Source organism: Gopherus flavomarginatus, chromosome 1 (genome assembly GCF_025201925.1).
Source record: "Gopherus flavomarginatus isolate rGopFla2 chromosome 1, rGopFla2.mat.asm, whole genome shotgun sequence".
NCBI lineage: Eukaryota > Metazoa > Chordata > Testudines > Testudinidae > Gopherus > Gopherus flavomarginatus.
In genome coordinates, this window is record NC_066617.1 from 81907624 (window position 1) to 81935082 (window position 27459).

Sequence of the window (27459 nt, forward strand, 5' to 3'; positions counted from 1 at the left end):
ACGTAAACAAATTAGAGGACAGGGCCTGTCATGGTACAATTCCCCACTCTGAACCTTAGCGTCCAAAAGATGAAGTACCAGCATGAATTCCTCTAAGCTTAATTACCAGCTTAGAACCTGTAGCGCTGCCACCAACCAGGAATTTCAGTGCCTGATACACTCTGGTCTCCTCAAAACCTTGCCCGGGGACCCCGCAAGACCCAGGCCCTCTGGATCTTAACACAAGGAAAGTAAACCCTTTCCCTCACCGTTGCCTCTCCCAGGCTTCCCCTCCCTGGGTTACCCTGGAAGATCACTGTGATTCAAACTCCTGGAATCACAAAACAGAGAGGACAATTCACCTTCCTGCCTCCTTCTCTTTCCCCCTCCCAGACTCTTCCTGAGAGAAAGTAATCCTGACACAGAGAGAGATTAGCCTCTCTCTCTCTCTCCCCCTTCCCTCCTTTCTCCCCACCAATTCCCTGGTGAATCCAGACCCAGTCCCCTGGGGTCTGACCAGAATAAAAAAACAATTAGGTTCTTAAACAAGAAAAGCTTTTAATTAAAGAAGGAAAAACAGTAAAAATTATCTTTGTAAATTTAAAATGTAATAGGTACAGGATCTTTCAGCTATAGACACTGGGAACACCCTCCCAGCCTAAGTATACAAGTACAAATTAAAATCTTTTCAGTAAAATACCAATTTGAACTCCTTTCAGCCAAATGCACATTTGCAAATAAAGAAAACAAACATAAGCCTAACTCGCTTTATCTATCTAGTACTCACTATTCTGAACCTATAAGAGCCTGTATTGGAGAGATTGGAGAGAAACCTGGTTACACATCTGATCCCTCTGAGCCCCCAGAGTGAACAACAACCAAAACTAACAGCACAGCATAAAAACTTCCCTCCCTCAAGATTTGAAAGAATCCTGTCCTCTGATTGGTCCTTGGGTCAGGTGACAGCCAGGCTCACTGTTCTTGTTAACCCTTTCCAGGCAAAAGAGATATGAAGCAGTTTTGTTCTATTAACTCTTACTTATCTGTTTATGACAGGGCCAAAAGAAACCTGATGAGGTTCAACAAGGACAAGTGCAGAGTCCTGCACTTAGGACGGAAGAATCCCATTCACTGTTACAGACTAGGAACCAAATGGCTAGGAAGCAGTTCTGCAGAAAAGGACCTAGGGGTTACAGTGGATGAGAAGCCGGATATGAGTCAGCACTGTGCCCTTGTTGCCAAGAAAGCTAACGGCATTTTGGGCTGTATAAGTAGGGGCATTGCCAGCAGATCAAGGGTTGTGATCATTCCCTTCTATTCGACATTGGTGAGGCCTCATCTGGAGTACTGTCCAGTTTTGGGCCCCACACTACAAGAAGAATGTGGAAAAATTGGAAAGAGTCCAGCGGAGGGCAACAAAAATTATTAGGGGGCTGGAGCACATGACTTATGAGGAGAGGCTAAGGGAACTGGGATTGTTTAGTCTGCAGAAGAGAAGAATGAGGGGGAATTTGAAAGCTGCTTTCAACTACTTAAAGGGGGTTCCAAAGAGGATGGATCTAGACTGTTCTCAGTGGTACCTGATGACAGAACAAGGAGTAATGGTCTCAAGTTGCAGTGGGGAGGTTTAGGTTGGATATTAGGAAAAACTTTTTCACTAGGAGGGTGGTGAAACACTGGAATGGGTTACCTAAGGAGGTGGTGGAATCTCCTTCCTTAGTGGTTTTTAAGGTCAGGCTTGACAAAGTCCTGGCTGGGATGATTTAGTTGGGAATTGGTCCTGCTTTGAGCAGGGGTTGGACTAGATGACCTCCTGAGGTTCCTTCCAACCCTGATATTCTATGATTCTATGACACTGGTCAGGCAGCTGTTGTGCTGAGACCACTGACTATCATGCTGACCAATATCGTCTCATTGTTTCCAGTCTGTCTGCATACATCTGTTGTCTTTGTCTTATACTTTGCTTGCAAGACTCTTGCAGGGAGGAACTGTCTTTTCGTTCTGTGTGTGTACAGCACCTAGCTCCTAGGCACTACAGTAATACTAGTAATAAATAAATATATAAATAACAAAGGCACCATCTAAGGACATAGATGTCTTTATTAAAAACATTAACAAGAACTGGGACCCTTCCAAAGTCTCTCATCAAGGCCTGATCTGCACCATCAGTAAAGCTTTGATTATTTTTTTCAACATTCATATTTCAGTGAAAACACATCACATTCCCCCAATCCTCTGCCCCACTCCCCCTTCACAATTTTTTGACCAGCTGTAACCATCACACCTGAGATCCGTTGTATAAAGTGTCCTGCTCTGCACCTTAGCCCCTTTTGTGGGGGATTATTTTACAGCTTCATCTTGTTTAGAGTCTTTCTAACCACTGTTGTATTGATTTCAAGGGCTAAACAACTTAAAGGTGTTATTAACACTTTCACTTTTCATCACTGAAACAGTATTTCAAAGCTTTTTAAAAAATAGAGGTGTGGGTTTATTCAGTTTTTTGGCAAACACTTAAAAGCATTCGTTCACTCATTCTATAAGTGAAAGTTTATTCATGAAACACAAGAAAGAACAAGAAACCAAAACCAAGTATTTATAATGAAGCTGAAAATGAGTAATGATGCAAAACAAACAATTAAAACCTATGAAATTCTCTTTTCTTTTAAATGCAAAATATTAGAGTCTCTTATTTTCACTAACAATTTTTTTTTTTTGGATAAAAAGGAAAGAGTTAATTTTACTCTCAGTCCTGATGTGTGAAGGCTATTCACTTCTCTTTTTTTTTTTACAGCCAGATAGATGAAGACAGACAGACAAAGACGAGGAGAAGAGAGAGGATAGAAATGGCTGGGGAAGATGGAAGCAAAGGCTTTTGTTGATGTTTTTGAAATCCTGGATGGCCGGTCAGTTACAAATGAATGCTTTGGTTGGCAGGTCGACCACAACACCTGTTGCCTGGTCCCTGGTTCACGTTTCAATCAGAGACATTATCTTATGCAGTTTATTCCAGGATTCAATGAAAAACTGAGTGTGAGAGAGAGGGTATGATAGGGCAGGGATAGATAGTAACATAAAAGGGAAGGGACATAGAACTGGATCTTATATATCTCTGTGGTTTGGGGGATTAGCTATCCCCACTGATGGGCTGAGGCATGGATGACTTGATGACTTTCAGGACACATAGAGGAAAAAAAGAGTTCTGTAACCAATATTGCTGCTCAGGAAGAACATTCTTTGGTCTGGGCTTCTCCCTCTGTCTTTGGAGTCAGGGAAATTGAGATGAGATGGGATGAGGCAAGAGCTACCAAGATTTTGAAAATCTCTTTTCAAAAGGGCAAAAAAATGGGTGGCATAGTTTATCCCCCTCATTATTTTTGTCCACATATTAGGCATTTTTGACACACCAATTTTGAGTCATTAATTTTTGGTTTTACATCTTCTATTTTACCAAGCACGTTTGCAACATTGTCCCTGAATCAAATCAGCAGGCCTTTGTTGCCTGAACTAATTTAGTCTCTGGTTTCTTTGCACCAGCATATAATATTCATTATTAAAAACAACTTATTTTCTACCAACTTTTGTTATGATAGATTATTGTAACATTGTAGGAACTGTCACAGATTATTTACAGATAAGTTTGCAATTAAAGTAACTTTTTAAGGCCAATTTTTACACTAACACACAAGCTCTTGACGCAGAGAGGCAGCCAGATGCACATAAGTTTAAATCAAAAGAGAAAAAAAAATGGTATGGGAAAGGGGAAGAAGTGAACTTTTGTTGCCTGCAGCTTTGTGGGGTGGGGGGCATTTCAGACCCCCTTATGTGTTGCCTTGTGGAACATTAACTAAAAAGGATGAAATGACTTCTTCCCTGATGTGTGCACCAGACAGCAAATCAATAGCCTGCAATTTAAAAGAGTACGTGTCAATATCAAGCCCCACAGCATTGTTTTCTGATGCTTTTGACATTTGTTCTAAGTACATTTAATGGACTTCTTGCACTGGTATCATATAAACAACTTTTCTGACCCTCCACTAAACTATATAACATGCAGCTTCCTCCTAACATCATTGTGGGATCCGTGTGTGCGTTTAAGGATATAAGATGAAGACATTCTTAGGAAATGGCTTTTAGAAGTCCTCATTGTTGCTGCACTCTTATGGTATTAACCATAAAAGAGAGCTGAGCGCTGGTTACATGGGCAGAAAGATCATATGGCCTAAACAGACTGTGACCTTGACCTATGTGCCTTGTGATCCAGAAAGAATATTTAAAATAAAAAGGTTCATTAACTCATATACACAGAAGACCTGTCCCATGTCAGAGTAAACTAGACCAAAGATAATAGGAAATTAGATATTAAGGACCAAAAGCCAGGTTCTGCCACCCTTACTCGCTTTGAGTGAAATCCTGGGCCCACTGAACTCATTGAGAGTTTTGGCATTGACTTCAATAGGGCTAAGATTATACCCTTGGAACTGGATTTTAACTTCACAGTTAGCACAAAGTAAGGGGTGCCATGTAGCTGTCCAACCCCAAGAGTACCCCAGAGAATGAATTACATCTCAGAGAGCCACAATTCCTCTCCTATTCCCCCTTTGCTCTGGTGAGCAAGGAAGTAGGAACTTACTTCACTTATCCAAGCCAGGTCGTTGGGGTAAACAGCTGAGCACAGGATTTTCCCTCTTCTTGTTCCTCTCTACCACTATCCCACCCACTTGGGAAAAATATGAAGCATATAAGCCCTGGTTGTTTCAGCCCTGTGACGGGTGTTGCAATCTTAGAAGGAATGAGTAGAGGAATAAATGGTCTCTTCTTGGTCTCTGTGACTGAGTAAGGGCTGTGTCAATTTAGTCCATTGATACCTTATTCAATGAGTACATACATTGTTTCTATTCAAGGAATAGGGTATGACTCAGACTGAGTATGGTGGCAGAATCCATCCCAGAGAAAAGAAGGCTGGTCTTGAGAATAAGGATGCCCTTGTAGCTAAGATGGTAGCATACACTGTAGAAGATCTGATTCTGATAGAGATGTCCAAATGCCTCTGTTAATTCATAGATTTCAGGGTAAGAAGGGACAATTTTGATCATCTAGTCTGACCTCCTGTATAACACAGGCCATAGAACGTCTGCAAAATACTTCCTAGAGGATATCTTTTAGAAAAAAACATTCATTCTTGATTTTAAAAAATTGTCATTAATGAAGAATCCTCCACGAACCTTGCTAAATTATTCCAATTGTTAATTATTGTATTCTCACTGTTAAAAATGTATGCCCTGTTTTCAATCTGAACTTGTCTAGCTTCAATTTCCAGCCACTTTGAATCATTATACCTTTCTCTGCTTGACTGATGAGCCCATTATTAAATAATTGTTCCTCACAAAGATACTTACAGACTGATCAAGTCACTTCATAACCTTCTCTTTATTATGCTAAATAGATTGAGCTCTTTGAGTCTACCACTATAAAGCATGTTTTATAATCTTTTAATCATTCTCAAGGATCTTCTCTGAACCATCACTAATTTATCAACATCATTCTTGAGTTGTGGGAACTGACAACAGTATTCTGGCAGAGATCTCATCAGTGCCAAATAAAGAGGTAAAATAATCCTTCTACTCCTACTTGAGATTCCCCTGTTTATGCCTCCCAGGATCTCACTAGTTCTTTTGGCCACACCGTCAGAGGGGGACCTCACGTTCAGCTGATTATCTACCCTGACCCCCAAATATTTCTCAGAGACACAGTTTCCCAGGCTAGAGTCCACCATCCTGTAAGTATGGCCCACATTCTTTTTACCCAGAGCTACACATTTACATCTGTGCCATATTATAATGCACATTGTTTGCTTGCACCAATGATCCAGATAGTGCTGAATTGGTGACTTGGCCTCTTCATTATTTTACCACTCCCCCAAATTTTGGATCATCTGCAAACTTAATCAGTGATGATTTTGTTTTCTTCCAGATCATTGATAAAAATGCTAAATAGCATAGGACTAAGTGCGGAGGGACACCCCCCACCTTAGAATACACCCAGTTGATGAAGATTCGCTGTTTACAGTTATATTCTGATACCTATCCATTATCCAGTTATCCATTTAATGTGTACCATTATATTGTTCTAATTATTTAATCAAAATATCATGTGGTACCAAGTCAAACACCTTACTGCAGTCCAAGTATATTACATCAACACTTACCTTTATCAATCCCACTTGTAATCTCATAAAAAAAGACTATCAAGCTAGTTTGGCAGGATTTATTTTCCATAGACCCATGTTTATTTTCATTAATTACATTACCCTCCTTTAATTCTTTATTAATCAAGTCCTGTATCAACTGCTTCATTATCTTACCCAGGATTGGTATCAGGCTGACAGGCCTATAATTACCCGGGTCATCCAGTTTACCCTTTTTAAAAAAAGGCCCAGCATTAGCTTTCTTCCCACCTGTAAAATAGGGATGATAATATTTCCTTTGCGAATTAAGAGGGTAAACTCCTTCGGGCAGGGGATGTATTTATTTTTACAGCACCTAGTACAACAGAGCTTTGCTCTTCCACCTGAATGAAACCACTCTTGGCTGAGAACTCTGAAATAAAGCTATCATCCCAGCAAAGGTGGGATTGGTTGACCTACATGATGATTGAAGTAGGGGTAGGGAAATGCCCTCCCACAGCAAACTTTAAGGTGTTTTCCCATTCAGACGATTTCAGTCTGATCCATCTTTCTCCCAAATGTCCTTCAGAAGCTCATTCACGGTTACTGTGGCCTAAGGCTGCAATAACCCTTGTGCTTGCTCTTGAAGGCAGGAGGGATTTTAGCACAAGTGCTCTGCCATTCCCCATCACCTGCTTCATGCAATCTACAGCATGAGTGTAGAGTCCTTCATTGGTATACACTAGTCCTGATCATCCTCAGAATCATTCCTAGTTGGCCAGAATGCAACTTAATATCATTTGGTCTGACCTGTATAACATAGCCATAGAATTTCACTAATAATTTCTGCAGTGGAGCACATCATTCTTCTCTACTGTGTAATGCTGTCAAGCACACTAGCTTGTGGTTGAATTGGATCATAAAGACAACCAGTGCCAATTGAAGGACTCCAAGTGAAGATGATATTATCGCTTTTCCTTGCCAACCTGAAGAAGATTAACTTCACTGTTAAATAGTTGTACCTGATTCCCAATTTGATTCAAAACTAATCTGGAAATACAGTGCTGATGGATGTGACCCAAAAACCTGAATTCACTTGTGCCCAGAAATGGATCAAATTTTCAAGAATTCTCCATTCCATGTGTGTGTATTCCTTTGTTTTGCTTTCCTTTTCTAACCATTTTTATGAGTATAAATGTGATGATTTTGTTTGGTTTTTGCTTTTCCTTTATCCTTCCTTCTTTTCATTCATTCTATTCTTTTACTCACCCCTCAGTTAGGCTCCTACTCTCTCTCTTCCTTTCCTGCAATGACATCTAGGGAGGGGGGTGGGTTGCAGAGCCTGAGTTTTAACCCAAGCAGCAACTTCAAAGAACTATCCACACAACTATTTTAAGTGTCAGGGAGTAGCCATGTTAGTCTGTATCCACAAAAACAACAAGGAGTCCCGTGGCACCTTAAAGATTATTTTTAGAGCCTTGGTGTGAGCTTTGCTAGCCTAAGTCTGTCAGCCGGGGCTGGAAGGCTCACTTCCAGGAACTGTGTAGACATACTCTTAAGGGCCAGGAGGTCTGTGGCCAGCTAGCCCTGTTTGAGACCCAGCTGGGATGGATCAGGTAGTCCTTATAAAGTATTCTGAGTTCAGCTGAAGGTCTGTGAGTGGCCCTGTAGAAGAAAGAGACAGACACACAGAGTTAGTCCTCTGTGGCCTGTGTTGGTCAGTGGAAAAGCTTTGACTTGTGTAACTTTGCTAATTTTTGTTGTTTGAATTAATAAACTATTCCTTGAAGGAAGGAACTGAAAGAGGTTTAAGTGTGGTCAGGTGTTAGTCCTTTCAGGGCTGGGAAGACATTGAAATCAATGGAAGTTGCATGGAGCCCCAGACACATAACTGATAGATATCTGAAGTAAAGAAAGGAGAACTGGAATTAAATTAAAGGTGGGTGAACAGTCAGATAAAATTCATGTTCACATGATCTAGACTTATTCAAACCAGTTGAAAGGATTGAACATTGTAGATTCTATTCAGAAGGATTGATCTGTCACCACAATCTAATACCAGCTCAGAAGAGTCCATGCTTCTCCTGTGCTTCAATGACAAGATAATGCTGGCTTCATGAGAAAAAACTGACTAAGAAGATGTCTGTCCAGAGCTCCGAATACAGTAGAACCTCAGAGTTATGAACACCTCAGGAATGGATGTTGTTTGTAAGTCTGAAATGTTCGTAACTCTGAACAAAACATTATTGTTCTTTCAAAAGTTTACAACTGAACATTGACTTTGAAGCTTTGCTATGCAGAAGCAGGGGCAGCTCCAGGCCCCAGCATGCCAAGCGTGTGCTTGGGGCTGCATGCTGTGTGGGGTGCTCTGCCGCTCACCTGGAGGGCGGCAGGCGGCTCCGGTGGACCTCCCGCAGGCTTATCTGTGGAGGCTCCACTGGTCCCACTACTTCCTGCATGCCTTCTCTGTCCCGAAGCTTCAGGACCAGTGGACTCTCCGCAGGCACGCCTGCGGGAGGTCCACCGAAGCCACGGGACCGGCGACTGGCAGAGCGCCCCCCGCAGCATGCCGCTGTGCTTGGGATGGCGAAATGTCTAGAGCCGCCCCTGTGCAGAAGAAAAATGCTGCTTTCCCTTTATTTTTTTAAATAGTTTTAGTTTAACCATGCTGTACTATATTTTCCTTTTTTCCCCCTGCTGCTGCCTCATTGTGTACTTCCAGCTCTAAAATGAGATGTATGGTTGATTGGTCAGTTCATAACTCAAGTGTTCGTAACTCTGAAGTCCTACTGTATAGGGAGGAAGTGCCAGCCATTTCTTCAGGCAGGTAGCGGTCTTCTGACACCTATGGTCTAGAATTGAGCTGCAGACACTATGTAGACTTAGATGTACACCTTTTAATATTCTGCATTGTGTGGCATTTCAATTTTGTTTTCTCAAAATTTTGCAGCTAGAAAACAAAAATTGAAATTCTGATCCAAGATGTCTTTGCATCTGATCCTTCTGAATGAAAACAATCATTGAAAATGACTCTGGACTTTCACCTAGGTAGTGATGCAAGGCTATTTTGTCCTAGATGATTTAATTATTTTACTGGAGATAAGCAAGTGATAATCAGGATAATTATTATTTTTTTTACTACGGTATTGTTAAAGAATAATTCTCCAGAAATGAAAGTCAGTGAAGGGGATAAACATTATAAGCCACATTTTCAAATGCCCAAGGAACAGGTGAGTCAGGCCAAATGTATACTTATGGGTTATACAAGCAGAAGCTTGCATTTACATGCGCAATGACTAGAATTTCACACCTATACATAGGATTCAACAGATCTAGCACATACATTCTTCATTTTATGTAGCTTGTCAGCTGCATAAACCTTTGGAAAATGGTTTTGGACACAGTTTTAAGTGCTTCTGTTAATATAAAAAAATCCAACTAAATCTAAAGGTATAAAAATCTGAATTCTAGTTAGGTTTTCTAGAGCCTATTTTTATTCTAATACATTAGCTTTCCCTTCTGTAAAATATTAACTTACACCACATCTGTTTAGCAAATATATATGAAAGATTTAAGTACATAACCCAACTCATCAAAATACTTAAGCACCTGCTTAAACTTAAGCATGTGCTTTTTATTTCCTTAATTGGAATAGTTTCCTGAATCAGACCTTAGTCTGTATAGCATTATGGACCTGATCTAGCTCCCATTGATGTTAATAGCCAATCTCCCACTGACTTCAGTGGGGCAGGACTGCATCATATGAGGTTGATTTTTCCGAGATATTGTGCACCCAACAACTCAAGTTGAAGACAGTCAGCATGTGGGGGCTTAGCATCTCTGAAAAGTCATGTCCTATGTGAAAGCCAAGTGTTAGTAACATGTTGATCTGTTGATATGGCTGTAGCTTACTCTGGCAAAACTAGCTGAAGTCAAGGTAAATTTTGCTTGAGTAAGGACTTCAAGATTTAGCCCATTGTAGTGAATAATTTTGAATTTGTTAGCACTCGAAAACTTACAAATGCCCCTCGGTATGTTCACATTGCATAGGCCAGAATCCCACTCTTATGAAAGCAATAATTTAAATTGAAAAAAAAAGCATCTTAAAACATTTAAATATGTATTATAGGGGAAAGCTTTTGGTTTTGTTTTTTTTCCTCCATTGAGTCTACAGGGAAATTTGGTTGTACAATAAAGACCCTGATAATTTAATCCAATTAGTCCTATAATTTCAGATTGAGCCTTGAGAACTCTATTGGGTAGTCTGTTATTTTGGCATCTGATAAAATGCCAAATAATCTAGCTGGCTTTTAAATCCACCACTAAGATACCCAGAAGGATAAACACAGGTGAAGAAAAAGGAAACATACATAGAATCATTATGCAAGTGCTGTAACTTGAAGAAATCATAGTCATTGTTACTTAGGGTAATCCAACCACAAATCAGCAAGGAAGGGATGGCCTAATGTTGTGGTTCTCAAATTTGATTGTGCCCCCCCCTCATTTTTATGTCTGCAGTCATTTATGCTCCCCCTCCAAAGTACATATACCACCACTCAGCTCTGAAGGTCGAGTAGAGAGAGCAGTTGCTGGCCAGGCACTCAGCTCTGAAGCCAGCTTTGTGCCAGCAGCGCAGAAGTACGGGTGGCAATGTGAAAAGTCACAGTAGATTTAGCACCCCATTGCCACCTTTACTTCTGCACTGCTGCTGCCACCCTGAGGCTGACATCTGGAGCCCTGCTGCCGCCTCCCAGTGAGAGATTGAGGATGTGGGAAGGAGATCCTGGCCAGCAGGACTCCAGCTGTCAGCCTTGGGGCAGTGAGGTTCAAGCTGTCCCTTTCATCCCATTCCCCCACTTCCCAGGTATGCACAGCCCTTCTGCACAAGCCCCAGCCACCATGAGCTGACTGCCAGAGCTCTTAAGGAAAAAGAAAAAAAAAAAGCACACAGCTCGCGCCTCCCTTGGGAGGCCCTCCCCATAGTTTGAGAACTGCTTTAACATAACTTTAAAAGAAAAGCTTTGGAATTCCAATTAGAATTCTGCTCTTAACAGTATGTTCAGTTTCTAAGCAACGTCAGTCGAAATACTTTTCACATGTAAACATCATTTATTAGAAAAAGAAAATATGTAAACATTTGCTTTATTTAATGAATGGAAAAATGAAAAGGCTTTAATTTGATAAGCGTATTTTTATTAAGTATATTGGATGGGGATATGGGAGGAGAAAAGAGAATTTTTGCTCTTTGTTTTCAGGAGAGTTCTAATATTCAGAGGAGTTCTCTCATTCCTCCAAATTATCTATTTACTCAAAGAATGCCTTCATCCTAACACAGCTGCTAAGCAAAATAGGACATGCTTCTTAAATCAGTAGGTGAAATCACTGACATCATTGGGACTACTTGCTAAATCAGGGCATTAGTTAGAACAATAGTTCTTCCTCTCGACTGGAGCTGGTCAAATTTTTTTTAAATTCAAACAGTTTTTTGATAAACAATGCCCTTTTCACAAAACTGAAATTTTCCGTGAGAAGATCTCAGTTTTGACAAAACAAAGACCCCCACCCCCACTTCCCAGCAAGGTCCCTGGCTGCCTGCCTTAAAGACTCTTGCCAATTTTGCTTTCTGTCAATGAAATTGACAAAAGCTTTCCGAGTGGGCTGTTCCTGACCTCCCCACAAGTTCTAAGAATGCAGAGGCAGCAAGTTGGCAGAGTTGGAAGGAAGAAGAGTCTAAAAAAATTGCCTGTCTATGCTTCTTTGCCCTGGAGCTTAGGTGAGGAGGCTGGGAGTCAGAGCAGCCAGGCTGCAGGCTCTTGTCAATATCACTTGTGAATTTGACAAGACCTACCCTGCAGGCAACTAGGAAGCCAAAAAAAAAAAATCTCTTTGGGTTTGCCTACAACTGACATTGATCTTAAAGACCCTTCCTGCAAAATATGTCATGTTTTTGACATATTGTCCTGGTTCGGGATGAAATTATTTTCAAAAACATGATTTTTTGAGGGTGTGGTGGGATGAGGGGTTTCTATTTTTCAGCCCTCTACTTTCTTTAAGATGATGGTCCAGTATGGACAACATGACATACATTGGAGATAGGTAATTTATTCTGAGTAAAGTTAATGAAATATTACTGAGTAAAGAATATAACTACGCTGTGACATTGCATTCCATATGCTTTATGAAAATATGCTTATGAATGTAAATATGATGTAACAGGAATATGCTTTACGCAAAAGGTCTGACGGTATCATTACAACGCTTATAATCTAATCAGTGTGTTCATCCTATTTGTTTGCATGTATTCTTTATATGTCTGAAGTTAGGAGAATAAGATATAAACTGGTATTACTGGTGTCAACATATTAAGTGGAAGTCATTAAGGGTGATTCAGAACCAATAAACTGTAAATAGCTCTGTTTACTTGCAAAACTTCCTGTGTATGTGTAGGCCAGCCCAGGAAGAATGGATGCTAGGGTCTCACATGACATGGGACCATGTCACATGATACTGGAATCCATCTTAATCCTTGTACTTTTCCATTGATGAGGTGGGGGTGGGGACAAGCACAGACAAAAGATTGCTGCATTGTGCCAAAATTATAAAAGGGGATGGAGCAGAACAAAATTGGCTGCCAACCATAAGAGAACCACTACTTACCACCTGAGATGTCTGCTGGAACTAACAAAGACTGTACCAGGGGAAAGGATTGGGCCCAGACTAGGAAGCAGTCTAGTCTATGAAAGCAGCTTATTGGAACATCTTGGAGGGTGAGATATTAGCTGTAATCAGTTTCTTAATGTATTAGGCTTAGACTTGCGTGTTTTTGCTTTATTTTGCCTGGTGTATTACTTTGTTCTGTCTTTTATTACTTGAAACCACTTACAACCTACTTTTTATACTTAATAAAATCACTTATTAATAAACCTAGAATGTGATTAATACCTAGGGGAGCAAGCAGCTGTGCATCTCTCTCTATCAATGTTATAGAGGGCAGACAATTTATGAGTTTACCCTGTATAAGCTTTCTACAGAGTAAAACAGATTATTTGGGGTTTGGATCCCATTGGGAACTGCGTGTCTGGGTGCTGGAAATAGGTAATCTGCTGAGCTGTTTTCTGATAAGTCTGCAGCTTTGGAGGCGTGGCCCAGACCCCAGGTCTGTGTTGCAGCAGGCTAGCATGTCTGGCTCAACAAGGCAGGGTTCTGGAAGTCCCAAGCTGTCAGGGAAAACGGGCTCAGAGGTAATTTCAGCAGATCAGGTGACAGTCCCAAGGGGATCTCTGTGACCAAACCCGTCACATATGCTTTTGCCATACAATATACTTTTTGAATTTCCATCATCAACAATGCCACCATGAATGCTCCAGTAGTCTGCTTCATTCAAGAGTGGAAATGTAAAGAAATCAGTAATGATGCCTTTGGAAAAAGTGGTAGCTTATATGTGTTGCCAGCCTAAAGCCTTATAATGAAGGTTCAACTCTGAACTTCAACCTATTTGCTAGACTTGAATGCACTGCATTAGGGCCCGTAAATACATGCACATATTTCAGACAGAAGACATTTCCCCCGTCCCTCCACTTCATGCACTCAAGACTGGAGGATCAAATTTGGCCCTTAGTTTTGAAGTGATAAAATTTCTTGGGTATTGCAGAATAGACAATCATGCAATAATTCTGAAGTTATACTGTAGTTATTGACCATGTAAATGAATAGCAGAGACTGTACACTTCTACATAATCAAGTGATAATTATGTTCTTTTATTTGTCTTCTAAATGAAAGAGTCGTCAAGAGCCTGAAACAGGTAATTACATTTTTACTTATCTGGTTCCATCAAATTTGTAAAATTACACATTAATCATGCAGAAACTTGGAATTATATCCAGTATGCATTGGGAAAACAGCAGAGGCTATATTGGTTATTTTATATATGCAAGAGTGAATTCTTCAGTGAAGTCCTTGCCAGTTCGCGGATCAAATTCTCATCTGGTGTAAATCGGTGCCTCTTAACTGACTTCAGCTACACCATTTTATAACAGCTGAGGTTCTTGTCCTGGATTCATATCTGGATCCAAATTATCCCAACTCAAAATAGCAGTGGTGCAGGCCCACTCACCTGGCTATTCTTCCCCATCCTCAACAGATAACTATTTGTCATCAAAATAACACTTCTCCCTTCCTCCACTTCAATCCAGTGTACTGACTTCCCCAATATTTTACTCTAATTCATACCCTTTTATTCTTTGGTGAGGAGATTTTTTTCCCCACAGTCTGAGCTGTTGCACCATCATGCAGCAATTCTTTGTGTTTCCCTTAATCAGTAAGTATTGCTCACCCAATGGAATTGCATGAGTCATAAAATCAGAGTGCAAGGGTGCCAGAGAAGCACGAGTTAAGAGAGACAGGAAATAAACATAAGGGGTTAATATTTTGCAGTTCCCAAGGGAAGGCAAACATCTTAGCTAATCTAGGAAAAAGAAAGACAACTTCCTGTGGAACTCATGGCCAGGGGATGTTGTAAAGGCCAAAGCTATAACTGGATTCAAAAAAGATTTAGATAAGTTCATGGAGGATAAGTCCATCAATAGTTCTCAGCCAAGATAGTCAGAGATGTAACCCCATGCTCCGAATGTCCATAGGCCTCTGGTGCCAGAAACTGGCACTGGACAACTGGGGCTGGATCACTTGATAATTGCCCTGTTCTGATCACTCCCTCTGAAGCATCTGGCATTAGCCACTGTTGGAAGACAGGATACTGAGCTAGATGGACCATTTATCTGACCCAATGTGGCCGTTCTTATGTTCTGTTAACTGAGTAGGGAAAGAAGGCAAAAGGATAATACTGGGAAAGTGCTTTTTTCCCCCAAGATACCTTGATAGTGCGCTAAGCTTGACTTTATCAGAGATTTAGCAACAGGAGGGAGCTAAAACAGCACTGAGCATGTATTGTATTTCTTATTTAAGCCCATCTAAGGAATTCAGGTTTGATGCAGACAGTGAGGCTGAGCTTCAAATCATTGTGAATTTTAAAAAAAAAACCAAAATATTGTATCCTGCCTTGGTTTTCTTGCTTTTTTCCCCCTCTCAATAGAGAGCAATATCCTTTGGATCTACACATTACAAGGAATGGGTGCACAATTAAGCATGCAGTGTGGGTGAAATTCACCCCTTTCTGGAGGGCCAGCACAAGGTCTGTGGATCACATAAAGAGAACTAGGCATAGTTGTTTTCAGTTTAATTGTTCAATGGAAAATGTTTTGGTCAATCCGCAGATTTAACATGTATGGTTTGAGCAACAAAGCAACCAGCAGTAGCACTGGTGTTGATGGGAACAGAGGCAGTGAAGGTGCTGCTGTCCCTCTCCTTCACTTTAATTTTCTAGGAGGGCATTCACCTGGGATGTGGGTAACCCAGTTTTCAATCCCCATTCCGGAGCAGAGCTGAAATGGACTTTTCCAATTCACTGAAAATTCTAGACATTTTCAGATTTGGTTCAATCTAACCTAATTCTTCGTATTATTATTTTTAGAATTGCCACCTACTTGAAAAATCAACTACCCAGCTCTGCAAAAAACCCTATTTTGATGGAGGGCATATGTGGGAATGAAGTGGCCCAAAGACATAGTGCGGGCCTTCTGCATAGGAAAGAATTTCAATAGGAAAAGACAGGCTAGCAACTGTATTTATAAAAACTGCTGACACATTAAACAAAATCTCTAACTGCACAAGAACTCATGAAATACATTAGTCTGCTCTCAACATTCAAAGCTCTGAACTGAGAACTGCATGCAACGTCTAATATCAGTACATGACACACAGAGTACAAAAGATGCTGAGTTGTGTTAATAAATTATTACAAAGTTAAGATATCTTGTTTGCTGTAGATCTGAGTTTACATCAAGAACTCATGTAGCTGAGCTCCACGTTACACTTGAAGCATCCCAATCATTCTATATAATGTTGAGTGATAAAATATATTAAGACATCCAAGACAGATACCTGCAAACACAAACTCTCTTCATAAAGTCCAGAGTTCACAAGTCTTTAAAAACAAACAAACAATTTGTGGTGTTCAGGAAATGTTGCTCTCCAAAGTCATATTTACAATCTTAAATCCACAGTGTTCTAGTTATTTTGAAAACCTGATGACTGGCAGATACTGGTAGTGGGAGGACACTAATGAACGCCAAAATATAGGATAGGAAAAGAATGTAGTTGACATTTTTTTAGATTTATGCTATCTATACGTCATCTTTTCATTCATTGTTTAAGACTTAAGTCCAGGATCTGACTGAACTTGTGTTGCTTAGCTAGTACATAGTTCCCATTAAATACATTGTCAGATTTCAGGGTAAATTTTCAGACAGACATTCTTAAGTGACTTAGGGGCCAGATCCTCAAAAGTATTAGGCATCTAACTCCCACCAATTTCAATGGTAGTTAGGTCCTAAAAACCTCTGAAGACCTGGTCTTTAGGAGCCTAAGGGCTTGTCTACCACAGGGAGTTATTCAGCTATTCCTAATTAATTATTCCTGATTAACTCCCTGTATGGAAGCTCTCATTTTGGAATAAGAAATTCCAGACATGGTGTTAAATCAGGAACAATTAACTTTAAATTCTTACTTACCCTATTCCAGATTAACTTTCAACCCTAAATCTTGCTGAAAGTCAATGGGACTGAGACTGCTTGAGTATGCCTACACTGCAATTAAACACCCATAGCTGGCCCATGTCAGCTGATTTGGGCTCAAGGGGCCTGGGCTAAGGGGCTGTTTAATTGTGGTGTAGATGTTTGGGCTCCAGCCCGAGCCCAAACCTGAATGTCTACATTACAATTCAACAGCCCCTTAGCTGACATGGGCCAGCCATTGGGTTTTAATTGCAGTGTAGACATAAATCTATGTGCTTAAGTCACTTATGAAAATGGCACTTAAGTGCTTTTGAAAATTTTACCCTTTGTGATCTGTGGTAATGAAATTTAAATATACAACATAAAAAGTATATGCTTTTTATCAGCTCTACAGTATCATGAAAACTACATTTTAACCAATTGTGTGCCTTATCCTAAACCCTGTTACTCCAGTTGAAGAAAGCCAGTGTAACAGAGCAGATAATCAAGTTGTCTGTCTAAATTGGTCTATTCCTTATGTCCACATTCCTGAAAGGATGGTCAGATGTAGAGATGGACCCAAAGATCAGAGGGGTTCAGATCTGGAATTTTGGTTCAGGCCATCTCCCATCAGAATACTTTTGTCTCAATGAAGCTCAGTCTCACAAAACCCTGAGCACTCCGACCCCCAATCCAGCAAAGTACTTTAGCACGTGTGTAACTGTAAACACACGGGATTACTTACATGCTAGAGTATGTGTGTCAGTTTGAGCACGTGTAGTCCCTTGTGTTCATAATTACACACATACTAAAGTGCTTTGTTGGATTGGGGCCAGAGTAGTCAACACCTTGAGGTCTGCGACGATATGGGCATGTCTTATACCATATCCTCCCCGTCTGAGTAGACAGATTTGCACTAGTGAGGCTCAAGCTAACACACTAAAAACAGTGGATGTTGTTCTTTGGGCTGTAGTTCGGGCTCTCAAGTCTAGGGGGTTGGGCTGGCTTCACAGCCTAGGTTGCAGCCCTAGCCGCGACATCCATACTGCTGTTTTTGGCGAGCTAGCTCAAGCTCTGCTAGTACAAGTCTGTCTATCCAGGCTGGGAGGCTCATTTCCAGCTGCAGTGTAGACATACCCTATGATAGCAAGAGTATTAAAAGGATAAATATCCCCCAAAGATGGTTGTTTTTATATTGCTCTCTGTCATGTGCACAATGGCCTCCAGCTATGTTGACAACAATATCATGTCTCCTAAAGCTGTTTCAGAGTCCTGACTATGAGTTGAGCTGATTCCAGTGTCAGAGTCCGTATCATTTATGTCTAAATTAGTCACTTTACGAACAAAGTCTGGCACTGCGACACACTTGTTGGTAACCTCGCTGCCTTTTGCTTGCTCTTCATTAGCTGGAAATCTGGATTCAATTTTGTCTTTGATATGCAGTGAATTAAATTCTTCTGCAAGGAGTTCATATTCTTTTTCCTTCTTTTGCAGCAGCAAGTCCCTGTAAGTAAGCTCTTTCTGAATGCAGCTCAAGTGAGAGTGGATTCTCAAGCCATCTTTTGTACTTTTTTCCAACTCATGTTTGACACTTTCTAAATTTGAGGATTCTAGTTGGCCATTTAAGGCCTCTGCCATGCATTTACCATCTCCATTTTTTTCAGTGCATACACCTTTTACCTCTTCTTCAATTTCGGCACAGAGCTTTTCAATGAGTAGTTTGTGATGTTTCAGTCCTTCTTCCATCTGTAAAATTCCATCACTTTTGCTCAAGTATTCATGTATCTGATGTTGACTATGTGGCACATGTGTTTGTTGCTCAGCATCATTTGGAGTAGCCATGAAATAAGAATCCTGCACATAACTTTCTCCATCATTTTCTACCTGAACTAGATGGAATTTGGCTTCACATTTTTCAATTTCCGTATCCAATTCCTTCATTCTGTTGACTTGCTGATGAATGGTATGATCTTGGGAAATGATCAGATGAATCAATGTCTCCATATTGTCTCGCTCTTGCAGAGTATTGTCCTGTTTAAGTTTGGCCAGTTTCCTGAAAGTCTTTCTAACAATCCTCTTTTGCTTATCCACTGGCAACATCTTCATGTAATTCGCTGGGCTGAGCTCCCATTGTCTTCCTATGTTTTGTACTATCTTTGCTTCAGCTGTCCTCCACAATGGAAATGAGAGGAAAGCATCTGACTTCACCAGAACAAAGTGCAAATTGGGCTGCTCTTCTCCCCAGGCCTTCCAAAGTCTCAGCATTTTTGTCAGCGGGGGAAGGACCCGCTCAGAGCCTCTCCATTTTTCTATGATACAATAATCTCTAGGTTGTCCAAAAAGAACCCTTTTTTCTCCAAATGTAGCTTGATGATCCTCTAGTAGAGCCTGGATCACGTCAGCACAGGTTGTGCGCTTTGTCAGTCCGCACACAATTTTCTCCTCCTGGCATATCCAAACCACTATCTCCCTTTCATCAGAAGCCATGTTCTTGTCTGGAGATCTAGAATAAGGAAACATCAAATATGAGTTACATCAGTGGCATGCAGTGTGTGAATTGAAATGACAATCCATTTATCCTTGATATAAACTGTCAAATGGTGGGCAATGTAAATGGAGAGAACACCGGCCTGCCTGCCTCTCTCTCACTGGACCAAAGGGGAAAAAATACCAACCTACCTGAATTTTAGCCCAACTACAAGTCCAAACCTCTTTTTTAGATTCTTATATATTAATTTTAAAACCCTTTCCCTCCCTTTTCTCTGAACACCTGGATGCAATTCACTCAAAGACCAGAAATATAGATTCATATAAAGTGCTATTCTAATTGTATTATGCTCCCAGCTGAATCAAGGAATACCAGGAATCTCAAAAGAAAGTCTTTTCTCACAAGATAGCAGTATAATTTGTAGATAATACAGGTCCAGAAGCTTGGGATAAACATCCAGATTTTTTTGAATGAATCACTAAGCCACCACAAATCATGTGAACCCTACAGGAGATAAAATAAAAAGAAATATTGTGATGCTGAGACAAATCTGCAGTCCCTTTGCCCCACATCATTGTAGTGTTGCCAACTCTCATGAATTTTATTGAATGTTTTGGTGATATACAGTGTTTTTCTTAAAGCCCCAGATCCTGTATTCAAATGATTATGGGAGAATCTCAGCTTTCATCAAAAAAAAAAAATTAAAAAAAAAATCTAGCTCTTGTGGTTATGGAGAAAAGCATCAAAATGTGACCTGAGTGAATGTGAAAGGGTCCAAAACCAAAAAGCAAATAAAAAGAACCCCAAGATTATTTAAAATGAAAAAAAACCAACTCCTCCCTCTCCCAAAAAACCCCACCAAAAACCCCAGTCATAATTTTTACACCCATTTTGTGATTTTGGAGGAGGTGACCTAGAATTTCCAAATATGGCATCTCCAAAGGATTACACCTATTGATGCAGAGCTGTCTTAGAGGCATCTACAGCTCCATTCCTCCCTGCTGCCAGTGCAGGCAATGTGGTGAAGAGGAAAGGCCAGTACACCACACTGAGCAGATATCCAGGATTAATTCCATTCAACTGCTTCAGTTTATATCGGACAGTGGCACCAGAAAGTCAGAAAAGAGCCCCCATGTAGCCTGGCCACACTCAAGGATCTGTCCCACTGTTTAGCTCTAGATACATCCTGTGAGCACATTACATTATTGTGAATCTTCTCTTGTAGTCTCTGTACATTCAAATGAACAAACTTTAATCCACATCCATGTAGAAAGTTTGAAAAATGCAAGGATAACGGAAATGTGGTTGACATATGAAGTTTTTGATTCTACAATAGTTAGCATTTCAGACTGAGTCACAGTATTTTTCTAGGCTCATGTGCCATAGCAGGATTAGAACCTAATCTGGATTCATTACTGTTACGTCCTGCTTATTAAAACATTTCTGCTGGTTTCATTTCTTAAATTATTACCCTGTTTGGGAGATTAAATGTAATCCAAAAACTTGAATTGTGATTGTCTCAGCTCTGTATGGAGGCAAGATGCCTCAAGAGACTCAGGTTAGTAACGGACTACTAATGTAACATAGTAAATATCTTTTTGCTGTTATATAGTACAAGAGAACGCAGTTCAAATGCAGTGTTACTCTTCTACTGGAGCATTCCTGTGTAAAATTCATACTTTGCTAAATAAGTCTGCGTGGTAACATCACGGGTTCTTATTTCAACAGGTCCCATTTAAAAGATTAGTGATTTACTGTAATTAATTTAAGCAAATCAGAGTTTCCAACAGATTACTGAAGCATATAGTAGGCATTAAATATCCCAGATAGCAAAGATCAAGAAATCATTAAGGCATGGGTAGGTACTAAAAACCCAAAACACAACACAATGAGAAAACATTAGATCAGTTGACATTACTGTTGAATGTATCACAGGCCACAAAGTCAATATTGTCACCTTTTAGTAAGTTTACACAGCACAGGATATCATAAAAATGTTTTTACTTGTTGATAGATTGGCAGTTAAGTGAAACTAACAGGAATAGACTATTGCAACAGAGTTCAGCTACAATGGTCAACAAACAATGTTTGCTTTAAGCTACAGTATGCACAAAGAAAAATCCAGAATGGAATATCGAGTTACTGTAGGAGCTAGGTGTCAAGTAAAGATTATACAAATTAATATAATCGTTATCAAATGTACCTGATAGTTGTTCAAATAACTACACCAGCTGCTGACAAAGAAATAAGTGAAAGAGAAATCAAACGTAATGTATCAGTCTATGATTTTCAAAGTGGAAAAAAGCTGACAGACAAACAAAAATGAATTAAGTGCAAACATGTATAGGTGTAAAACAATACACTGGTATCTCGGCTGAGGTAATTGATTTATAGGATCTGCCCCTCTGTTTCTTTATACCACATCAGGTATCAGTAATGCACAGTAGATCACCCCTCTTCTCATTTAGTTGCACTTATAGAATCATGGAAATGGAAGGGACCTCAAAAGGTGATGTAGTTCACCCAGCTGCTCTGAGGCAGGACAAGTAAACCTAAACCATGTCTTACAGATGTTTGTCTAATCTGTTCTTAAACACATCCAGTGATGGTGATTCACAATCTCCCTTGGAAGCCTATTCCAGAGCTTAACTATCCTTAGAGCTAAAAAGTTTTTCCTAATATCTAACCTACATCTCTTTCTTGTCCTACCACCAGTGGACATGGAGAACATTTGATCAGTCATCTTTGTAACATCCAATAACATACCTGGAGACTTATCAGGTTCCCCCTCAGTCTTTTTTCTCAAAACATGCCCACTTCTTTCAACCTTTCCTCAGAGGTCAGGTTTTCTAAACATTTTATCCTTTTGCTTGTTCTCCTCTGGACTCTCTTCAGCTGTCCCCTCTCCCACTTTTTTTTTTTTTTGAAGTGTAGCACCCAAAATTAGACTTAGTACTCTACCTGAGGCCTCCCCAGTGCTGAGCAGAGACACGCAATGCTCCTGTGAATACATCCCAGCAGAATATTAGCCTTTTTGCAACTGTGTCACATTGTTGGCTTATAGATTCAGTTTGTAATCCACTGCAATTCCCAGTACTTCTGGGAATACTTTCTGCAATACTACTGCCCCACCTGTTATTCTCCAGTTTGTTATAATAGTTCCTCCTTCTTCACCCATTCTCCTTAGACTCTTATACAAATGCTTTGGGACAGGTATTCTTCTTATTCTTAGTTTTTTGTTACAGTAAAACACTATCTTTGTGCTCTCCAGTACACTGGACGTATGTGCCAGATTATATAAACTACGCAAATGCTCGCATTCTTCGCCTCCCTCTCCTTCTCCCCTCCCTCCAACTACTGTACTTTAAAGGCTACCTAGCAAGTCTTGGCAGGTATGAATCCATGAAGTTAGCAAAACTTCAAGTAAACTTAAAATGTCTGTAGATCAATGTACCAGCAGACACTTAAAACTGGCTTCACCAGAAGTTTAACAAGCAGACTGATGGAAAGTTACTGCTGACTTGAGAAAATCCCAATAGAACCCCAAGAGGCAATGTAGAAAATTGTGACTAGCTATTCAGTCAGAGAAAATAAAACATTGAGAATGTAAAATAAGGTCTCCTTGGTTATATATCATTTCCGTTCTGTTTTTCAAGCATCCCATCTACCCACATTTAACTATAAGCTCTCTGGGACTGTGATGGTCTTTTTGTTCTGCTTATACAGCGCCTAGTACAGTGGGGTCCTAGTCCATGATTCGGGCACTTATATACTACTGAAATACAAATACATAATTAAAATAGTAACAGTAATAATAGTACCACCTTTTAAATAAAAGTGGGGGGAGGGGAAGGGGAGAGAAAGAAGCACAATTCATAGGCTTGGATATAATTCTTGCATTAAAACTAGATTGCTCAATAATGGGTTTAGTTACAATGTGCATTGGTATCACTTGTTTTTCGTTAGATTCACTGTAGTTCTTCTGCTTTCACGTTTTAATTGAAGATGAATTCATGAGTCACATCTCACATAGTACCATACAAATATTTTATTTATATATACATAGAAATCTCTTCTTTGTGGCTATTTTCATTTTCAGTAGAGTGTGCTGATACATTTTAGTACATCATATTGGCCTTTCAGGGAAAAAAAAAATAAATCTTTAATTGTAATTCATCCAATTCATACTGAACAAGACTGATATGAGCCTGGCTTCTTGTCAGTCACAGCATATCATAATTCTTACAGAGGCTCAGTCATTTTCAATATCAAAAGAGTATTTAATATTAGGAATGGCCTCTCATTACAGCATGCTTTGCTTCAGAAGTGGACTTCTTCCCACTGAACATTTAGGAGGAGGTTCTGCTTTATATTTTTCCAGCCTCTTTGTGCCACTCAGGAAGCTCAATAGGTGGTCATCAGAAAATTCCCCTGATGGAGGGAAACTACCCACTGCAGACAGCCCTATGACCAGTGTCAGCTACCGTGCAATTGCCCTTGCAGAGAAGAAAATGTTCCAATTTGGAATGACAACAAATTTCAAAATCTCAATTATTTTTGTACAATGGAAATTCCATTTGTTGGCCTGCACTAGAAAATATGTATGGAGCTACGAGACCACATCACAGACCATCAGGCAAAGTGGATCAACAAACATTTTAGCATTTGATTCTGCTTTAATTTGAGCTTCAGGGGTTTGCATACAGCCAAGCTTATGGTGCTCTATGCTGAAGTCCTCATTTGGGTGAAATTCTCACTGAAATCAATGGGATTTTTGCTTTAATAAGAATTAAATGATACGACTGTAAGGGATGGTCCTCGTAAAGAAACTCAGGTCAAAATCTCCCACACATTGGGAATCAATTGGATTTCTGGTTCTTTGGGGAGGTTCACATCTGAAGTTACAGCTCTGAATCAGATCCCTGAATATGAATATTTCTAAAGCTCTGGAAGGATCTCATCTGAATCTGAATTTTGCAGCTTAGTATTATCTCAGAAAGAAAGAGAAAAAGTTTCCGGTTTTGGCTTAGTAGTCTCTTTCACTGTACACTGCACAGGGGTGACGGAAGGTCCTTAAAAGTGGGGGAGATGGGCAGCTGAACTGTGGCCCCACCCCTTTGTGTCAGCTCGTCCCCCACTCCTGAGGCCCTGCCGTTGCACTACCCATTCCCCCCCGAGGGCCCATCCTCATGCTGCCCCTTCTCCTCAAGTCTCCACCCCCATGCTGCCTCTTCACTCAAATCCCTGCCTCCCGCTCGCTCCTCTCCACTCCCTCCTTCCTTCATTGCTCGCACTTACGGCTGGTAAAAAGTGGGACGGCATAGCCCCCCTTTCTGGTGCCCCCGACACAGAATGAATCTCTTAACGGTCAAATTTGATTTTTTCAAATCATCTTCATTCAATCTGGCTATATATTCAAGTTTAAATCCAGCTCTTGGACATTTGCTCTAAAGCACTTTGAGCCAAATCTTATGCTCAGGGTGCAGCCTGCCTGGATTATGTGCTGGGGGATGTCCTTAGGGCATAAGAGAGAAAAATTCTGTCTCCCACATCTAGGCTGTGAAGCAATAACTGGAATTACTTTGTTACTCCTTATGCTGCAGGACACCCTACTCACCCCACTGCCCAACTTCATAGGAAAAGGGTTGCTGAATCTACATAACCCCAGAACCACTGGCCTCACCCCTGCTCCTCTCCAGCCAACATATGTGCACCAGGGCACATTTCACCTCTGGGGCAAGCACCACAGCAGACCTCAAAGGATTGTCAGGCTCATCCTGATCGGAGTAATCCTGATAATGCAATACTAAGGGGGAGGAGGAATAGCTCAGTGGTTTGAGCATTGGCCTGCTTAAACCCAGGTTTGTGAGCTCAATCCTTGAGGGGGCCACTTAGGGATCTGGGGCAAAACCAGTACTTGGTCCTGCTAGTGAAGGCAGGGGGCAGGACTCAATGACCCTTCAGGGTCCTTTCCAGCTCTATGAGATAATAATATATGGAGTTATACCTAAGTCTCCAGAAGAAAAAGGAAGAATACCCAGGTACTTTTCAACAGTAGCTCTCAGAGTGCTTTACAAAGGAGGTCAGTCCCATTATCCTCATTTCACAGATGGCAAACTGATGCACAGAGAAGCTAAGTGACTTGGCAAAGGTCACCCAGGAAGTCTGCAGAGCAGCAAACCCGAGACTAGTGCTCTAACCGCAGGAACCATCCTTCCTCTCCTGGACATGACAGACCTCAAGCCACTTTGAAAGCAAATGAGAAACAGTAATAAATTAGTTCAAAATACATAACACAGACTTCTCCAGACCATTCAGTTTTGTCTTCACTTGATTGTTATACAAGTATAGTGCCACCCTTGCTTAAGTTTAAGATATGTTAATGAAAACAAAAGAAAGCATTAGGTACATGGCAAACTCTAATTTTTTTTTTATTAAGAGAGGGCTTTTACAATTTAAATATATTTCACAAACATTATAATAATGAATTGAAAGAGAGCCTATTTTAGCTAGCTATACATAACATACAATAATGATCTGAAATGATAGCAAACAGCTTTAATGCAACGATACATTACAAGTCTTGTCTATTAATATTCTTCCCAAATATCTGGTCACCCTGTCACCAATGTAGCTGTAAAATACATTCCCATACTCAGGCCATTGTAAGTAAAATATATTGTTAGTGAACAGATAAAACATCACATCACAAAATACATTAAGACCACGAAAGTATAGCTGATTGATAAATGTGTTCTAGAGGGGGGGAAATGCATATTGTAAACATGTCCATCACAGAATTGTATCTGACTGGGTGCCCAGCATTAATAAAGATTACAGTAGCAAACCATGAACTGATTCTTCTATCCTCCTTTTCTCACCTACCCCTGCACAGTATGGATAAGGGTGGCTGAATCCGGTCCCATATTTTCAGAGAAACAAAGAAAAGGAAACAGAAGTTTCTTATGGAAAGAAAAAAGGAAGAAGGAAGAAAAGAAAGAACCCACAGTCAGATGGAACTAAAAATGGGATCCTTGATAAGTACAGGGCATGCTTTGCTAGGTAGATGGGTGGCAGAACTTACACTACGGAAAATACAAACCACAGAAATTGTAAGGCTAAAATGTATACATATTTGGAGGCATCAGACTGATAAGAACAAACAGGTAATAGTTATTGTAAGAGGCAGTGGCAGATTTAGAGTTAGTGGGGTCTTGTGCGCAGCTTCATTTCTCCCTGCCCCAGCCTGCCCCACCTCAGGACCCAGTCAACAAAAAGAACATTCTCTCATCTCCCCACCGCTCTCCCCCCAAGTTTTTCATTCTTTTTTCTTCATCGTCCTCCTATATTATAAGTAATAGGAAGTAAATGAAAATAAAAAGTGAGATACCTTGATTGGGGCAGAGGGTTGGGGTTCAGGAACGGGTGCAGGGGTCAGGCTCTGGGAGGAAGTTTGGGTGCTCGGTGTGGGCTATGGACTGGGGGTTGGGGTGTGGGATGGGATTGGGGTGCAGGGTCTGGGAAGAAGTTTGGTTGCGGGCTCTGGGCTGGGGCAAAGGTTGAGGTGCGGTAGGGGTTGGGGGACAGCACTTACCTTGGGTGGCGCAGATTCCAAAGTGACCGGCACACCCCTCTAGCAGCAGCTTCTAGGCTGGGGGAGACAAGAGGGTCTCTGCATGCTGCTTCCACAGCTCCCATTGGCTTCAGTTCCCAGCCAATGGGAGCTGCAGAGTTGGTGCTTGGGGTGGGGACAACATGCAGAGAGAGACACACACATTTTTTATATATATATATATATATATATATATATATATATATATATATATATATATATATATATAATCATAATCTCAAGGGACCTCAGAGACATGCCAGCTACTTCCAGGAGTAGCGCAGTGCGGAGGGACGGAGGCAATGTGGGTAGGGAGCTGCCTTAGACAGCTCTGCGCACCACTTGGGAGGAGGTGGGCAGCAGGTCTCCGTGCACTGCCTGGGGTGGGCCCCCTCCACCAGGGGCACGCAGGGATGTGCCAGCAGCCACCCACTTCCGGGAGTGGCATGAGGCCACCAGCCACGAAATGCAGGCAGCCTGCCTGCCTGAGCCCTGCTGTGCCACCAGTTGGGACTTGGGCAAATTGTCAGATGAGATTTCTCATGTATTTTGGGGGAGTCCGTGCCACTGCACTGTTTGCTTCGTGGTAAATTTGCCTCTGTTAAGACA

General features: G+C 40.8%; 2 protein-coding genes across 5 annotated transcripts in view; both read right to left on the minus strand.

The window, feature by feature from the left end:
• Positions 1 to 27459, minus strand: part of LOC127042407 (uncharacterized) — a 333399-nt gene that overhangs the window by 216754 nt on the left and 89186 nt on the right. The gene's annotated exons all lie outside the window — the stretch shown is intronic.
• RASSF9 (Ras association domain family member 9) overlaps positions 13905 to 27459 on the minus strand; it is a 40306-nt gene continuing 26751 nt past the window's right edge. For all 4 annotated transcript variants that reach the window (XM_050935613.1, XM_050935615.1, XM_050935617.1 and 1 more), the window contains one exon: positions 13905 to 19253. In XM_050935613.1, coding sequence (XP_050791570.1) covers positions 17978 to 19253 — 1276 coding nt within the window. In that variant the 3' untranslated portion in view covers positions 13905 to 17977. The remainder of the gene's footprint in view (positions 19254 to 27459) is intronic.